The 16,952-nt window shown below is 41.3% G+C and overlaps 1 protein-coding gene across 3 annotated transcripts; it reads right to left on the bottom strand.

The window, feature by feature from the left end:
- Positions 1-448: 448 nt before the first annotated feature.
- zfta (zinc finger translocation associated) lies at positions 449-15,943 on the bottom strand. Of its 3 annotated transcripts, none has more exons than XM_035942557.2 (5): positions 15,285-15,943; positions 12,513-13,025; positions 11,141-11,506; positions 10,036-10,491; positions 449-8,785 (listed from the first exon to the last, which is right to left on the bottom strand). In XM_035942557.2, exons 1-5 carry the CDS (start codon positions 15,406-15,408, stop codon positions 8,304-8,306), a joined length of 1,941 nt encoding a protein of 646 aa, XP_035798450.1. In that variant the 5' UTR covers positions 15,409-15,943; the 3' UTR covers positions 449-8,303. The 3 variants fall into 3 exon arrangements, with proteins under 3 accessions (XP_035798450.1, XP_035798449.1, XP_023153252.1); XM_035942556.2 differs by having other exon boundaries at positions 12,513-13,028; positions 15,285-15,939; XM_023297484.3 differs by having other exon boundaries at positions 11,141-11,503; positions 12,513-13,028; positions 15,285-15,934.
- Positions 15,944-16,952: the final 1,009 nt, after the last annotated feature.

The following is a 16,952-nucleotide window of genomic DNA, read 5'->3' as shown; positions in this document are numbered from 1 at the left end:
ACATTATTACTCCACCAAGGAACGCAGCAGAGTTAGGTGACCATAGGTGTTGGTTTGTCTGTCCGTCTGTCTGTCTGTTCGCAACATTACTCAAAAATGGACTGACAGATTTGGATGACATTTTCAGAGAAGGTCAAAAATGACACAAGAACCAAGTGATTAGATTTTGGCAGTGATGCGGCTTACAGTCTGGATCCACGGATTTGTTAAAGATTTCTGTATCGTTGTGAGATGGCGTCACTGTAACTATGACAAGTGAACACTATGTCAGCTGCCTGCTGACGATCACATGATTGCGATCCTACTACAATTCCACCACTGAAGTTTTTTAAAGATTTCATCCATCAGAAATGATACAACAACTGAGCAGCCTTGGAGGAGTACTGCGCTCTCTGAGTGCTTTTCTTGTTACAAACTGTTGTCGACTGAAGTAAATGGGCAGACAGACTTGTAGTGTTGAGTATTTATTCAAAGATCACTGAGGAGAGAACGCACATGTCACATGTTGGCCATGTACAGATGAAAGGTGACGAGAAAGTGAAGAAAAACACAGAGCAGAGTCATGGGTCACCACAGAGGATCCCACCTCCACCCCTCACACACAAACACACATGAGGTCTCACTTCAACAACTCTTCTATCATTCATTTGTTTCATTTTAAATAATTAAGTGCTTCGTCAAAACTCTTAGAGTGACATGGGGCCTATTCTAATTCAAAAATAGGAGACTGCTTCTGCTCTTAGGTAGCGGGCTCAGGCAGACTTTTGCTTTACTTCCACATTAGTTTTGTATCAAAATCAATTTTGATTATTCTTCAAAAATGTGACAGTTTAATGTGTCGTCCACACATAGGTACAACAGAGTAACGGGGCCACTGAAAGAACAAACTGAAACTCTGCCAAACAGACAAAGAGCAAAATACTGGAAGAATAAAGTCACATTTTAGGTAAAGAAAAAGTTGCATTATTTTGGAGAAAAAAAGCCATAATTTCAAAACAAAGAAATCAGAGTGATACAGTATGAGTTGTAATTTTAGCCACAAAAAGCCCAAAAAACCCCACAACGTAATTATTTTCAAAATAAAGTCACAGTATGCACATCAAATATAAAGCATGCTGTGAGAAGATTTCCTGACAGTCTAATTCAATTATCAAATGCACAACTTTATATGAAATTTATTAAATATTTTAGTTGAATTCTTCAAATAGTTTTCAAAATATTTGGACTTTTTTTGTTGCAATAAATAATACCTAATTAGAATCTTTTCTCAAAACTACAACTTTTTTTCTTGGAACATTGAGACTTTTCCTCAAAACTCTACCATCTTCTTAAAACCTTTTTTCCCCTCTAATATTTATATGATTTCCTTCCTCAGCTCACAACTAGAATGGTAATAGTTTCCTTGGTTAAAAAAATATTTGACCTTTTTCTCAAAATTACAACATTCTGAAAATAATTTGACTCTCAAAATTTGGTTTTCTTTAAACAGTGGCCCTAATACTCAATCCATGGCAATACCTACACAACCACAGCTGACACATATCTTCTGTATCTTCAAATATCAACATCCGACATAAAAAACGATTAGTAATGAAATTGTTGCTGATGAAAACAGAATCCCTGAGTTACATTTTCCAGGTGAACAAGAGACATTTTATGGCAGACTTTATCACAGAGTTAATTTTTAACCTTCTTTTGTTGCATAAATTTTATACAGTAGATGAAAAATGTGAAGCCGTACCAAAGCTGGGGTGAACTTTTAAAAGTGAATCCAACGAGCCATCCTCCTCCAACTGTTAAAGACAGACGCCATTTTTGAAATCTTGAATAAAATAGAAAAAACTGGAGATAATTACAAACACATTTTGCAGACACCAGGGTGCATAAAAGTGCTTATATATAGGAAAAATAATTCTAATTTTCATGTATTTACATATTTATGTGCAGCTTTTCGCTAAGATGACTTGTGGCTAATGAAAAGGATGCAGGCTGTTGTATGACACAGAGTCACTGAGATGATATACACTGAAGTCAAAAGTTTGGACATACCTTCTCACTTATCTTTACTACTTTCTACATTGCAGATACAAACTGAAGACATCAAAACTATGTAGCAAGATTTATGGAATTATGCAGCAAACAATTGTGAAATAACTCTAAATATGTTGTATATTTTAGATTCTTCCAAATAGCCACCCTCTGCTTTGATTACTGCTTTGCACATTCTTGTCCTTCCCTCCATGAGCTTCATGAGGTAGAACCTGAAATGGTTTTCACTTCACAGGTGTGTCTTGTCAAGATTCATTTGTGGAATTTCTTGCCTTCTTAATGGGGTTGGGACCATCAGTTGTGTTGTGCAGAAGTCAGGTTGGTACACAGTTGACAGCTCTATTTGACAACTGCTAGAATCCATATTATGGCAAGAACCAATCAGTTAAGAGAAACCACAGTTCATCATTACTTTAAGAACTGAAGGTCAGTCAATTCAGAAAACTACAAAAACTTTCAATGTATCCCCAAGTGCAGTTGCAAAAACCATCAAGCGCTATGACCAAACTGGCTCATATGAGGAAGGAAAGGAAGATCAAGAGTCTCCTCTGCTGCTGAGGAGAAGTTCATCCAAGTCACCAGCCTCAGAAATGGCAAGTTAACAGCAGCTCAGATTAGAGCCCTGGATGGTCTCTACATGCATGGTTCCCACCATGAACCATGGAGGAGGAGGTATGATGGTGTGGAGGTGCTTTGCTGGTGACACTGTTGGGGATTTATTCAAAATTGAAGGCAAACTGAACCAGCATGGCTACCACAGCATCCTGCAGTGACATGCCATCCCATCCGGTTTGCATTTAGTTGGATCATCATTTATTTGTCAACAGGACAATGATCCCAAACACACCTCCAGGCTGTGTAAGGACTATCTGACCAAGAAGGAGAGTGATGGGGTGCTGCATCAGATGACCTGGCCTCTACAGTCACCTGACCTAAACAATCCAGATGGTTTGGGATGAGATGGACCACAGAGTGAAGACAAAAGGACCAACAAGTGCTCAGCATCTCTGGGAACTCCTTCAAGACTGTTGAAAAACCATTTCAGGCGACTACCTCATGAAGCTCATCCAGAGAATTCCAAGAGTTCAAAGCAGTAATGAAAGCAAAGGGTGGCTATTTTGAAGAATCTAAAATATAAAACATGTTTTGACTTATTTCACACTTTTTTGTTTACTACATAATTCCATATGTGTTCATTCATAGTGTTGATGCCTTCAGTGAGAATCTACAATATAAACAGTCATGAAAGACTGTTTTGGGAAAAAACTGGTTTCACAGTTTTATAACTTGCTGGTTAACAACCAAAAGGATAACTCTGACAGTAAGAGACATGAGTGGACACAAGATTTAGGAGTAGACATCTCAACTAATGAGTGGAGTAAAATATGTTTAAAAACACATACTCAAACCATCAACACCAGGTTAAGATTAGTGCAATTTAACTGGGTAATGCGATCCTATATCTCCCCTGTACAATTAAATAAATTTGATCCCAATATACCTGACTTGTGTTATAAATGTAACAACCATCAAGGGACATTATATCACTGTATGTGGAAATGTGATAAGATTCAAAAATTCTGGAGCTCTGTGTTAAAATATATTTCTCAGATCACATCTTGTCCGATACCCTCATGTCCTAAGTTATGTATATTAGGCATTTATCCTGACAACTGCTCATTGTCTGCTAAGGAGAGAATAATGGTTGACCGTTGCTTACTACAGGCCAAACGGTCTATAGCTTTATGTTGGAAGAATGTTGCTTGCCCCTCTTTTGACTTCTGGTTAACTAACTTAACCTCAAGTTTGGCTCTTGAGAAACTGACATATATGGTTAAAAAGAGAGCTTCGGAATTCTATATCATTTGGAGGATGTTTCTAGAATTAATAAAGATTGGTGACATTGGAGGGGTGGTGAATGACTGAGCTAACTAGCCAGTTGATTTCATTGACTATGGGGATGTACTTGTATAAGTTTATTTTTATTTTACTTTTATATCTATGTTTTATATTATTATGTAATGTATTAGATGTCTCTATCTGCTACACTTAGCAAAATAAGTTTGTGACCCATTACTGAGGTTCATTTATTTAATTTCATCTTATTCCATTTATTTAAATATCCCCCCTTTTTTTAAATTAAATGTACCATTATATTATTATTGCTTTTATCTCTGCCATGTTCAAAGTGTTGATGTTGTTGCATAAAAGAAAAACAATAAATATATGTTTAAAAAAAAAAAAAAAAAAGTCATGAAAATAAAGACCATTAAATGAGAATATGTGTCCAAACATTTGACTGATAGTATGTATCATTATAATGGAGGAGCAAGAGCAGGGCGTCCTTTTCTTCTACTGTAAACAAGGAATTAAATAGACCAGAGAGATCAGAACTTACTGACTGCACGCTGTCATTCATTGTCTTCAGCAATAACATCAAACACAGTCTCAATCAACTAGCTGTACAGAAGGAAAGTTAGGATTTAGTACATTTTTGGGGACAAAGTGCTGTGTTGTTTTTAGACACATTTTCTCAGACTAAGTCACGTTGGCTTTGCCGAAGAATCTGTTTCTAACTTCCTGAGAGAAGACTCAGGCCCTGACCAGAAACAAGCCCCGAGTCCCTGTCAGACAGACACAAAACATTGTGCCATTAAAAGCTTCAAGTCCAGGTACCCATTGGGTGTTGACGGATCAGAGCTTTATCACAACTGGCGTTTTGTTCACAATAGAGAAAGCACACGGATAACAGACTGTGTTAACAATAGTTCCTTTCCTGTAAGTCCTGCCAATCACCTGACTGCACAGTAACAGAACCCTAAAACTGGCTTCACTAAACGGAATGCAGCCATTTTAAATACTGTCTTTTACACCTGTGTTTATTCTGCCTACTGTGCGGATGCTCTGTAAGACAACGCATGTCTAAAACCACATATCTTCCTCGATGACAATTGATTAAAAATTGTATCACCTCTCAACAATTTTCATTAATTCTAAATTTGAACAATAGGATGTTTGCTTTTATGTAATGTTAAAAGCTAACAGTTCTATCCCTTATTAATCCCACGAGGGGAAACTGATTTTCGCATATCTCCCCAATTGGGGGAGTCAGAGCGACAGGTCAGCCACAGTACAGCACCCCTGGAGCAGGAAGGGTTAAGGGCCTTGCTCAAGGTCCCAACAGTGGCCACATCGGGGCTTGAACCTCTGACCTTCTGATCAGTAGTCCAGAGACTTAACCATTGCGCCACCACTGCCCTAAGATAAACTGTGTCAGTTGTCACACATCAGCACACAAGTGAGGAATGCAGCACTGAGGGGGCTGGTTGTGACATGGGACACACAGGCATGCGAGCTACCACGGACTGAGGGAGTCGTCAGACTTCAGATTTACTATTTAAAAACACAGGCCCAGCAGTGGAAACTCAGTGCTGAAAAACACCTATGATCAATCTGAACACGGTTATAAAATAACCTAGGATGTTCCGTTTTGAACATATGGGCTGGGTCTATCTGCATCATGCACTACCATGCAAAAGTTTGGGGTCACCCAGACAATTTCATGTTTTCCATGAAAACTCACACTTTGATTCATGCGCTAACATAATTTCACAAGGGTTTTCTAATCATCAATTAGCCTTTCAACACCATTAACTAACACAATGTAGCATTAGAACACAGGAGTGATGGTTGCTGGAAATGTTCCTCTGTACCCCTATGGAGATATTCCATTAAAAATCAGCTGTTTCCAGCTAGAATAGTCATTTACCACATTAACAATGTCTAGACTGGATTTCTGATTCATTTAATGCTATCTTCATTTTTTAAAAAAATGTCTTTCTTTCAAAAACAAGGACATTTCTAAGTGACCCCAAACTTTTGAACGGTAGTGTAACTCCATATGTAAAAATCAGTCAAAACAGTTGCAGAACGAGACATATTACCACGAATCAGAGCAGCAGTGGCCATGCTCCTAAAATAACACCCTCAACGTTGATCTAATTGTACGATCTAGGTGGACAGGTGTTTCAGAATTGGAACAAGGCTCATTAGTGGAAATCAGAGTTTATCTGACAACTCAGACAGTGCATAATTTCAACCTCTACTGACAGACTGCTCTTTGGTACAAAACTGTAAGATTAACTTTGCTAAGTTACAGAAGCTAGATGAATATTGGGAGCAGATGAGACCAAGATGCCTCCCAGTCTACAGTAACTTGGCAGAAGAGGAATATTCCAGCAAAGCTCACAAGAAGTTCTAGAGAAGTAAAAACTGAAAGCTACCACCCAGCCAAATATGTCACATGACTTTAACCCAACCTTTGGGGTCATTTAAAGAGAAAGGTAGAGCAACCCCTCCTGCAAAGAACAGCAGAACATCAGCTGGTATCCTCCATACCAGAACCACTGGCGTGTCGTCAAATATCAAAATCACTGAGTTCTTACTGTCAGACCTGTATTTTATATGTACATGTGTAGAGTAAATCTAAACTGTTAGTTTTTAAAACTTCATAAGATCAAATACCATTCTGTTTAACTTGGTAGTGAAAATATTTAGAGGTGATACAGTTCAGAATCAAATCAAAAGTGATACTGCACAACGGTGTACAGTGGTGTTGTACACTGTAGCACTGTTTTGACCAGAAGGTTAAATAGCAACATGCATTTATGTGTCCTCTTGAACCAACTGCTGCTGAATATTTAGCTAAAGAACAGTGGCTTGCTAAGAGTTGTCATTCCAGCTAGCCTAGGAACATGCTACTGTTAGCTGCCACAAAGTTAAAGTGGAACTTCTGGATTTTGATGCCGTGCTGGTGAGTAACCAGGGCTGTATTTTCTTTGTAAGCAAACAATGTAATTGCTGCTTCAGCCTGTAAAACATAACGGAGAAATCAAGGATGACATAAATCCTCTCTGAGAGGTTATTGTGTGTCGCAATAGGCTGGAGGTGACGTCAAGACTTTTTGCTTCATCAACCCTGGCTGGTATAAAACCTACAATTTAGCGTGCTTGCTAACGAGACACAACCTTATTTAAGATATACACTACCGTTCAAAAGTTATGGGCCACCCAGACAAATTCATGTTTTCCATGAAAACTCACACTTTTATTCATGTGCTAAGATAATTGCACAAGGGTTTTCTAATCATCAATCAGCCTTTCAACACCATTAGCTAACACAATGTAGCATTAGAACACAGGAGTTGCTGGAAATGTTCCTCTGTACCCCTATGTAGATATTCCATTAAAAATTTGCTGTTTAATTTAGAATAGTCATTTACCACATTAACAATGTCTAGACTGGACTTCTGATTCATTTAATGTTGGAAAAAAATTGCTTTTCTTTCAAAAATAAGGACATTTCTGAGTGACCCCAAACTTTTGCACTGTAGTGTGTATGTCCCATTATTTTCTCGTGGCTGGAAATGATATCTCCTTTGTGGAGAACTTTAATCTCCAGGACAGCAGAGTTAGAATTAAGCAGAATATCCAAAACAGCTAATATCATGTCTAGCTAATGTAATTTTGCAAGAGTTTTGAAATGTCACCCTCATAGATATTGGTATGACTGGGCCTCTACCTGAAGGGACCTAATGTGCTTTAAAATAAGTTAATCTGTACTATTCAGCTAATGACATTATATTAAGTATATAATCAGTAAGGAAAAGAAAATCTACCACTGTGGAAATCAGCATTTCAAGAGGGGTAAATAGTACTTTTTCAAAAAGATTCCTTGGCATTCTCATACTGTTTTTGGTACAGATTAAGTGGGTTCATCCCACTGCTCAGGAGGAAGACCCATTTAAGTTACTAATGGTCAACATAGTACCTTCAGATACTTGCATCCATACCAGCAATTTGCTAAATCTCACGAGGTCCCCTGGTAAGAGAGGTGATGTGCAAAAAGAGCTTAAGTTTCAAATGAGTGGCTGGACTTTTGTTTTTTTCAGGCCATGACATTTTTAAGACGTGTCACTTCCTGTGTGGGAGTTCCTCGCTGCTGCTTTAACCACAGCAGTGCTCTTTGATTGCAGCTTAAAGAGGAAATTCCAGCATCTGTCAACCTGTGTAATATTCTCATATATTTGTCCATTATGGCAACATTTTACTCTGCGCCCACACCGTCGAAATTTGGGGGCAAGACTGAGAAAACAGGAAGCTGTTTGACGAATACCTGAATTTCCGATTAAGAAAGGAACTTGGGGGCTGTTTCTGAACAGGGGCCACATGAGGCGCAACAGACGGAAGCCCTTTCTAAGTGCCAAAGTGTGCCGGAGGGGGAGCTAGCTCGGTGTGTGCGTGGTCCTGGGAGTCATCAGACTGGGTGAAGTGCAGGGCAGTCTGGTTGTAGCTCAGCAGGGCCTGCTGCTTCTGTTCTGAGCTGTAGAACAGGGAGTGTGGGTGGACCTGCTGGATGTGCCTCTTGATGGTGCTGACCTTCAGCGTGGCTAAACTAGCCCCACACACCATGCAGATCAGCCCGTGTCTCCTACAATTGTAATCCATCAGGTAATCCATTCGCCAGCGCACCTGGTAGTTCCTCCTCTGGTCCTTTCCAGGGTAATGGCCATGGCGCGAAGGAGTGGCTGCACTGCTGCCATCTTTTGATTTGCCCTTCCCTCCAACCACGCCCTCCTCCTTTTTCACCGTTTTGCTGGGTGTTTTGACATCAGGGGAGGCGTCCTCATTTGTCTCTTCTGTGGTATTCAGGATACCACCATCACCACAGTTGACTTCTGCAGAAACACAGCAGATTAGAGACTGGTGTGTAAAAACGTCTTTAAGCTGGCTTTGCAAATTCAATTATTCTGTCAAATATGGATACTAGGACTGGTCCGAATAGCGATTTCTGGGCTCCGGATATTCGGGCCCAATTAACCCTTTGATGCATAGACCACATGAGGAGATACCCATTTTTCATTGGATTTGGGTCACTTTTGACCCAGGTTATGCATCAAAGGGTTAATGATGAATATCCGAATTTTCGGCTTGTCTCGAAAATGCACTTCATCCCCCATCCCTCCCCTGGCTCGGCGGCCAACGGGAGGGGGGGTATTTTTGAGAAGTTTGATCTTGCTTTGGAGTCCGACAGCATTAGCATAGCATTAGCCAGATATTCAGATCTCAAAATTAATATTCGGATACCACCAAAATGACCGAATATTCGGTCCAGCCCTAATAGATACTAGATAAAATACATCAAATAATGCCTAAGTAACAGCCAAATAATGAAAGGGGAAAAAACGTTAGGATGTGGTGGATTTACCTGCACTTCACTAGCTCCCATAATAGATTCTAAACTTTTCCACAGCAATAATTCTAGGGCTGGACCCGAATATCCAAATATCCAAATATTCGGTTGTGACAGTGGTATCCGGATATTTATTTTGAGATCCGAATATTCGGATGGTTCTTTGGTGTGATGATATCTCATTTTTGGATTTTTTATTTCTATTTTTTAACCCTCAATCTTATTCTTTAATTTCTAAACTGCCTAGCTCCCTTTGACATGAAGCTAATTATTCATTTAACATCATTCGACTATTTATTTTTAATCGACTGCTCTGCCTCGTCTCCTTATGTCTTACTTGACTGTCTGTGTTTGCATGTTTTGTGACAGGTACAGTGACGCCATGTCGCTATCTCGCAATGATACAGAGATCTTTAACAGATCCGTGGATCCAGACTATAAGCCACATCACTGCCAAAGTCTAATCACTTGATCCTTGTGTCATTTCTGACCTTCCCTGACAATTTCATCCAAATCCGTTAGTCCGTTTTTGAGTAATTTTGCTAACAGACAAACGGACAAACCAAAGCCGATCGTCACATAACTCTAACGCATTCCTTGGTGAAGTAATAAAAAGAAAAAAGAAATGAATGATGTTCGTAAAACATACCTCACTGTGGCTGGCATTGTTAAAAACCACCACTTATGAGTTTACAGCTTTACAATGTTATGTAATGACGGTTAAAAGCCTCTCACCATCTTGTATATGCGTGCCTTCACTCGAATAATCTTTGGTCCAGGCAGCAGCCATGGCTTCCCTTTCTTGTCGGCTCAGGGTTGTGGTCTCAGGGTGACATTCTTGGATGTGGCGGCGGAAGCTGCTGACCTTGGTTTCGTGGAGGACCTGAGAACACACCATGCAGAACGTGCCCTGGCCCCGAGGTCCGTAGGCCACTAGGTAGTCGAGGCGGAGCCGCCACGGGTCTCCCCCACGTAGTCGCTTCTTCTTGGGCTGGCGGAGTGGCTGAGGTCCCTGCTGCGGAGCTCCAACACCTCCATCCTCACCAATAAGACAAGTGTCCTGAGTTAAAGTGCCATCACCGTCTGGGTACAAGTCAGTGTTGATCTGGATAGTCTCCACGTCCTCAGCAAAGAGGTTCACCCCACCGTCTTTGGTGTTGGGCTCTGATTTTACTGAGTTTTCTGACTCTTCTATTATAGGGGAGAGAAACATACAATATTTAGAATATTATTAACATATAACAACATTATTTCCTTGATATCTAACAGTTCCCATGAGGCTTAGGCTCTGTACCTGTGTCACAGTCTCATGGGAACTGTTGCTGAGTGATTATTAGTGATATGATACTGCTGGAACACAACAAAACCCTCTTTACTTAGACTCTGCGGTCAAGAGCCAGTGCTAGAAGACTCAAGAGGGAGATGGGATATCCAGGCTGCTGGGCTCACCTTGTTACCATGGAAATACTGATCCAGATAAGCAGTGATAAAAAGGTTTGGTGAGTGGTGAACATGTGCTTGTGACGTCAATGCATTTCCAAGGTCAGGCTGATGAGTTACCTAATGATCAGATGACTTCATGAAACTACATTATTTGTCAGTCACGAATACTTTGAACTGTTTTCTGAAAGTGGCAAACCAAAACCAGCCAGCATAACATTTAATATTTTACTTATGTTGCCATCTGGTCTGAACCCTTTGATGCACAGTGTGGGTCAGGAGACACCCATTTTCCATTGGATTTGGGTCACATTTGACCCATGCTGTGCATCAAAGGATTCATGGTTCAAACCCACATTATGCGTCTGAGTGCGTGCAGTGTTGTGCCTTCAGTTCTCACCATGAGCCTGAGCCCAGGCCTGCAGGATGCAGTGTTTCTCCTCGGAGCTGTACACCAAGGAGTTGGGGTGGGTGTCCAGCACGTGGCTCTTGATGTGGTCCAAATGAAGCGAGGGTAGTTCCGCTCCACACACCATGCAAAGCAGTCGACCGGCCATCGCCTCGTACTCCATTAAGAACTCTTGACGGAACCAGGCATGCAGCGAGTCATTCAGGTAGCGTTCCAAGGTCTGGGCTGATGATGCGGGGATGTCCTGCTCCTCCTCTTCCTCCTGCGGTTGCGGGGCTTCACCCTCCACATAGCGGGGAGACAAACTGAGGGGTTGTTGTGGCAGCTCCTGGGGTGTCACAGGGTCTGGAGGTTCTGCTTACAGTTAAAAAGATGCAATAACTAGTGTTTAGAAATTCAAAGCAAAGCAAAAAAAACAAGAACGGAAAAAGAAAACCACATAATAAAGCCTTTTTACCCCCACCAGGGGACACTAAAGTAAACATTTTCGATCAGTGATTTGACTTTTCTAAAGAAAACAAAGAGTTTGGTGACATTCTGCAAATGTTTTTGGTAGCTGAATTTGCACATAGTTTACATGACATAGTGTAAACTACAAGAGAAGTACCACATTCATTCTCTTACAAATGTAAATATGAATTCATAAACAATGAAATGGAGGTCTTTTCTGCTATAGCTCTGGTGTGACAGATAGGTTACTGTGGCTACTGTAAGCAACCACTTCAGATATTCAATACTGGGTCACACTTATTGAGGGAGACAGGGTCTTGGAGGGAGCCCTGCTTCATTTTGTGGGCACAGACTTCACCAGTTTTCCTTTCTGGGTAAAGTCAACCTTTGACTGAGGTCACACAGTCAAAATCCCTTCCATCCATCCATCATCTATACACCGCTTAATCCTCATTAGGGTCACGGGCGGCTGGAGTCTATCCCAGCTGACTTAGGGTGTGTGTGTGCGTGTGTCTGTGTGTATCATATCTCTATATAGATGCAGTTATTTACCATCTCAGATGTCCCCAAAATGCACATGAAGTCAGAATGAAAACCTTTATAGTGTTTTTATTCTCTATAATGTCAAAAGCTACAGTATTTCAACCGCATGTCTTATATAGGAAAAAAGTGACAATTTAAAACTGGTAAGTATGTTCATAACCTGTGACTAATCTGCATTATTTTAGTCACAATTTTAAAAGGGATTCTATTCTGAAATGTGTTGCAGACGTTCCCAACACATTGCCTGTGAATCATTACATCACCCTCTCCTTCTCACACATCACCATGCCATGACACAATTGCATACTGCCACCAAGTGTAAGAATTACAAAACTCCAAGCCAGTTTACTCTAGATAGTGTCTTACCCACCGGCAGTATATTGGCCCGAGTGCAGTGTGTCCTCTGCTCCCTGAGGTGAAGGTCCAGCATGAGAGCTGTATGACCTCTGACCTCCCCCCAGGCTTAGGTGGCTCTCCCACCCCGACCGGATCACCTCCTTGTCAGCAGCGCTCCATAGCAGGGAGTCTGGGTGCTTCTGTCTGATGTGCCTCTTGATGGTGCTGAGCTTCAGTGTGGCCAGAGAGCTGCCACACACCATACAGATCATGCCATGCCTCTGGGGGTCGAAATCCATTAGGTACTCGCTACGCCAGTATTCGTGGTAGTACCGTCGGTGGTCGCGGCCAGGAATCCGGCTCAGGCCCGGACGTGAGGCCCTCTGAACCCTGGGTTTGCGCCCAGAGGGCCCGGGGACCGGAGACAGGAGGAGTGGGTGGTCGGGGCCCTCTGTGATGCTCCAGTAGCTGGTGCCAGGTGATCTGACAGGCGTGACCATGCCAGTCTCTGATTCTCCTCTGCCATGGCCGTTGGCAAGACCGTCCTCTTCTGGCAGGAACAAGTCAGAATACAGATCAGTCCTGGCATGTTTTTGTTGCATGTTGTCATGGCAACAACAAATCTTCAAGACACATGTACAGATCTCATTAGTAAGGATACCCTATCCTACCTCTTCTATTCTGACATCAATTCTGATAGGTTCCTTGTGGACAATACGGAGCAGCATTCTCATAACAGTGCTGGTGTCTGCTGTTTTTTAAATACAATAATCTGTAAACCTCTCTGTGTGGACTTGATATGGACAATGACTGTAAGTGTGAGGTAACATGAGGCCAAGTCCGCATCATAGCTACATTTTACAATGACGGTCACTAAGAAGCTGTATCTACTGTGGATCTGGACAATGCCCAATCCATTAAATGAAATCAGCAGTAGAGCACATGCATCAGTACTCCTATGGCTATGAGCATGTGGAGGAAATGCTAATGTATGCATTTATTTATGAGCTTTTATAAAAACATTTATCTACACTACTGTTCAAAAGTGTGGGGTCACTTAGAAGTGTCCTTATTTTTAAAAGAAAAGTAGTTTTTTTCAATGAAGATAACATTAAATGAATCAGAAATACAGTCTTGATATTGTTAATGTGGTAAATGACTATTCTAGCTGGAAACAGCTGATTTTTAATGGAATATCTCCATAGGGGTACAGAGGAACATTTCCAGCAACCATCACTCCTGTGTTCTAATGCTACATTGTGTTAGCTAATGGTGTTGAAAGGCTGATTGATGATTAGAAAACCCTTGTGCAGTTATGTTAGCATATGAATAAAAGTGTGACTTTTCATGGAAAACATGAAACTGCCTGGGTGACCCCAAACTTTTGAATGGTATTGTATATACACTCGCAAAATTGACACTTAACAGCCTTGGTATCTGCTTCAAAAATCCAGCATTAGTCAGGCTATGTGAAATAAAACTGTGTAGTTTCACTGAATATGAAACTACCAGCATACTTCAGTAAAGTTCATAAGAGCTGTACACAGATCTCTCCTGAAAAACAAATCTTGAGCTTAATGAGACTTAATACAACTTAAACAACCTGTTAAATTAGAGGATGGCATGACAGCATCACATCAGAGACAGTCATATGAAGAACTATGCTGAAAGAACTGTAGAAGCTGACAGATATAAAACAGTAATGGCATTTTTAGGCTCATGATAATCGACAGCTGGAGCTCTAGACTTCCCTGTTCCTTTTTTTTTTTTTGGTTACAGCTGTCACTCTTAATTACGTACCTTCCTTATAGGAGTCATTCCAGAATTGGAGCACATTTTACATCCCACCCATCAAATTTCAAATAATCCATATACAAAATACTAAAACATGCAGTTGTGTAAATGTACTTGTCCTGAGACCAAATTCAAAAAAACTAAGAGAAAATGATGTTTGAAAATATTTTTTAAAATACCAAGTAAGTCAGGTGTTACCCCTAAAATGCCATTTTTCTCTTGTCCCACTCCCCTAATGACCAAATAGAATCTCAAATAAAACTGTTAAAATGCAATTTAAATCTCCTTTTTTTAGTAGGTTTTTTCATTTATGTCTCTAGTAATTGTGGGAACATTTTTTTAATCAACATAATATTTTAAATAAGAATTATTATGCATGGAACATGTGCCCCACAAAAACCCTGTTAGCATAACCTTTTTAGCTGGTAGAAGAAAACAGTATCACATGATACGCTGGAATTAACACATCAAACAGTTTTGTAATTAGAGTAGGTTTAGCAAACAACACATAAAGCATGAAATACAAATGGTGCCATTGATGTGTAAGCTGAGCCAATCAAGCCTTTGATAGTTTATTACCTATTATTGATGAATATGGAGCAGAAAATTGTAAAGGAGAAGGGTTTTTTTTGTTTAATGTTGAAGCCTAAAATGTCCTCTAGTTCTTGAATGACCCATAGGGCAGTTAGTGGTCATGTGGCCCTACATAAAGGAACTGTCTTGTGTATTATCCAATATGGGTTTCTTCATTCTGATATTGAAGTGATGGGCTGTGCTGTACCGCCTCTGTCCACTAGGGGGCCGCCGTGTCTGCTCCTCCTGCCTGCGTGCTGTTGAGCCTTTGTTTATAGGAGCCACAGTGACGGAGGGGCCATGCTGCTCCATGGCTTTGTCCCTGACACGGATTAACTGGCTGCCTGACAATGGCCATGTCTCTGACAGCCACGCAGACCCACTTAGCGGTGGGGGAAAAAAAAACAAGAATAATAACACTAGTTTTTTTTTTCTTTACCTCCCAAGTCGCTCTCCTCTTGCGTCGCTTCCTCCTCTCCGCTTATTATTAATGAGAGGAGCTCAGGCTGCTCGGCACACCGGAGGTCCACAGGCTCGCTCTGCCCCGCTCCTTTCTCTTCCATCCCTGGCCTGGCTGCTTCTTCACTAGTGGCTGCTGTTCCTGCTTCCTTCACTGGGTCGTGGTGCCGTAACGGGACATGTCACAGTCACAACAACATGTTACAGCGGTAACATGTTCACGCCGCTCGCCCACCGCTCGACACGCATCTGGCAGCCTCTACAATGAGCCCATCGCTGAGGAGCCCAGAGCTCTCTGTCCCCCACGGAGCCAACTTAACTTTTACACAATCACAACCATCAATCCACGGCCGAAAAGAGCCGTCGCTCCGCTCTGCAAAGGGTGGAAGCGCCTCGGCGCAGGCCTCCAGTAATGTATTTTAAGGTTCCTGCTTGTCTTCAGGGTGGGGAGCCGGACTAGGGGCCCCTGGGGCTCCTTAAGGGGCTCCTGGGTAAATTTAAAGAGACAGTAGCAGCGTCGATGATGCACACCCACCCCGGGGGGGCAGAGGGAGCAGCAGGCGCTAGTAGTGAGCTGCTAATACCGCTGCTGCTCTCGGAACCGTGCGGTGGTGAAGGTGCTTTGGTTCGGCACAGCATCGGTTAAAACACGAGGCGGCTCCACGGCAAATCAGGGCCCTCATCTCACACTGCTTCGTACCGAGGAGCTCTTGTTCCATTTTCACAAAGCTCCGGTTTAGTGTTATAACTAGCTACGTGCACTGTGGCCAATACCACATAACGACCACTGTGACTATGGGCTCCAACTAAGGGTTACAGCTGTTACTGGTTCCTCCATTATAACTGTGATTATCTAGAAAAGCACTCAGAGAGCAGTAAGGCTATTCATCCCCCCGTATGGCAGTCAGAAAATAAGCTTTTTTTAAATTGTAAATGGAGCATTTATTTATTACTTATTGAATGTGGCCATTTAATATAGATGTACCCACAAACAAAATGCTGAGAACAGGTTTGTGTTATGCATGTGTACATTATGTACCGATACCGAATCTTGACCTAAATATGTAGCAGGCAGTTTGAATTGATGGGACTCTGAAACACCCCCACAATTTATTTCAGGGGTGTCAAACTCATTTTAGTTCAGGGGCCACATACAGGCCAATTTGATCTCAAGTGGGCCGGAGCAGTAAAATCATAACTTAATAATCTATAAATAAGGACCCTTTGTTTTAGTGCAGCAAAGTACATTCTGAAAATGTTCACACTTAACAAAATATCTTTTTACAAAAAGTCATGAACAACCTGAAACTTCTCAAGAAAAAAAAGTGCAATTTCAACAGTATTCTGCCTCATTTTATCACTAACACATTACAACTAACAGGTCACAGAGTATCGGGAACTCAACATGTAGTATTTGGCTTAATGATCAAAAAACAGCTTGTCAAGGTCGAGAAATTATTTGAAATTTACAGTTTTACGAATTTGCAGATAATGTCTTCTTTGTATTTTTTTTACCCTTTGCAAAGCCATGCTGTGTTGGACCCTCTGGAGGGCCAGTTTTGGCCCACAGGTAGTATGTTTGAACCCCTTAATTTAATCAATTGCTCCTTGTATCATTGAGAACGAATAAGTCCTGAAAAGTCCACAG

This window comes from Amphiprion ocellaris, chromosome 23, assembly GCF_022539595.1.
Source record: "Amphiprion ocellaris isolate individual 3 ecotype Okinawa chromosome 23, ASM2253959v1, whole genome shotgun sequence".
Classification (NCBI taxonomy): Eukaryota; Metazoa; Chordata; class Actinopteri; family Pomacentridae; genus Amphiprion; species Amphiprion ocellaris.
Note: the sequence above shows the minus strand (reverse complement) of the source record. Positions and strands in the feature narration are given on the sequence as shown.

What these genes read in the sequence shown, in the direction of transcription:
- zfta (XM_035942556.2), bottom strand. Translation starts at nt 15,408, where the DNA reads ATGGAAGAGAAAGGAGCGGGGCAGAGCGAGCCTGTGGACCTCCGGTGT. An exon ending in AGAGGAGAGCGACTTGGGAG is followed by an intron (nt 13,029 to 15,284) that starts GTAAAGAAAAAA and finishes TGTTCCTGCCAG; the next exon opens with AAGAGGACGGTCTTGCCAAC. An exon ending in GGCCTGGGCTCAGGCTCATG is followed by an intron (nt 10,492 to 11,140) that starts GTGAGAACTGAA and finishes CCCCTATAATAG; the next exon opens with AAGAGTCAGAAAACTCAGTA.